The sequence below is a fragment of the Myotis davidii genome, unplaced genomic scaffold (assembly GCF_000327345.1).
Source record: "Myotis davidii unplaced genomic scaffold, ASM32734v1 scaffold422, whole genome shotgun sequence".
In the NCBI taxonomy this organism is placed as follows: Eukaryota; Metazoa; Chordata; class Mammalia; order Chiroptera; family Vespertilionidae; genus Myotis; species Myotis davidii.
Window position 1 is genome coordinate 137,155 of NW_006292909.1, and position 825 is coordinate 137,979.

General features: G+C 40.2%; 1 protein-coding gene across 1 annotated transcript in view; it reads left to right on the forward strand.

Moving 5' to 3' along the window:
- LOC107183512 (zinc finger protein 239-like) overlaps positions 1–825 on the forward strand; it is a gene marked incomplete at its 5' end in the record, with an annotated part of 2,753 nt that overhangs the window by 954 nt on the left and 974 nt on the right. Inside the window, one exon of the mRNA XM_015565703.1 lies at positions 47–236. Coding sequence (XP_015421189.1) covers positions 47–236 — 190 coding nt within the window. The remainder of the gene's footprint in view (positions 1–46; positions 237–825) is intronic.

The window sequence follows — 825 nt, forward strand, 5'->3', positions numbered from 1 at the left end:
CCGAGAGTTCACACTGGAGAAAAGCGATGTCCATTGCCGTCATCAGAGAAGTCATACAAGACAAAAACCTTATAAATGCAGTGACTGCGGGAAATTTTATACCAGTAGCACCAACCTTCACCGTCATCAGAGAGTTCATAGAGGAGAAAATGCTTATAAATGCAGTGAATGTGGACAATCTTTTACAACTAACTCTCACCTTCATTGTCATCAGAGAGTTTACACAGGAGATTGTGGTAAAGAGTGTAATTAATGTGAGATCTCTCTCCGCCTAATTTGTAAATTTGCTGTGCACAAAAGAGTCCGAATGTGAAAAATTTCTCAGATGTGTTGAAAATGTGGTTTCTTAGTTAGGACTTAACAGTTGTATATGAAAATACGTGAAGTCTCATTAGTCTGAAATTTATCTCATATTGAATCACATACATTGTGTATCTTACCCGCAACTATTTTATCTGTTCTGTTTGCTTGTTTGCATGTTGGAACGATATGTATGTATGTTGGACTTTTTAAAATAAAGAGCTGTCTTGCCAGGTGGAAGAACTACCAATCTCACGGCTCTTACTTGCAAAAATAATGAAGGCTTTTCCGTAGACTTCTATATATATATTTTTTTATATTTTATTGATTTTTTACAGAGCGGAAGGGAGAGCGATAGAGAGTTAGAAACATCAATGAGAGAGAAACATCGATCAGCTGCCTCCTGCGCATCTCCCACTGGGGTTGTGCCCGCAACCCAGGTAAATGCCCTTGACCGGAATCGAACCTGGGACGTTTCAGTCTGCAGGCCGACGCTCTATCCACTGAGCCAAACCGGCTTCGGCT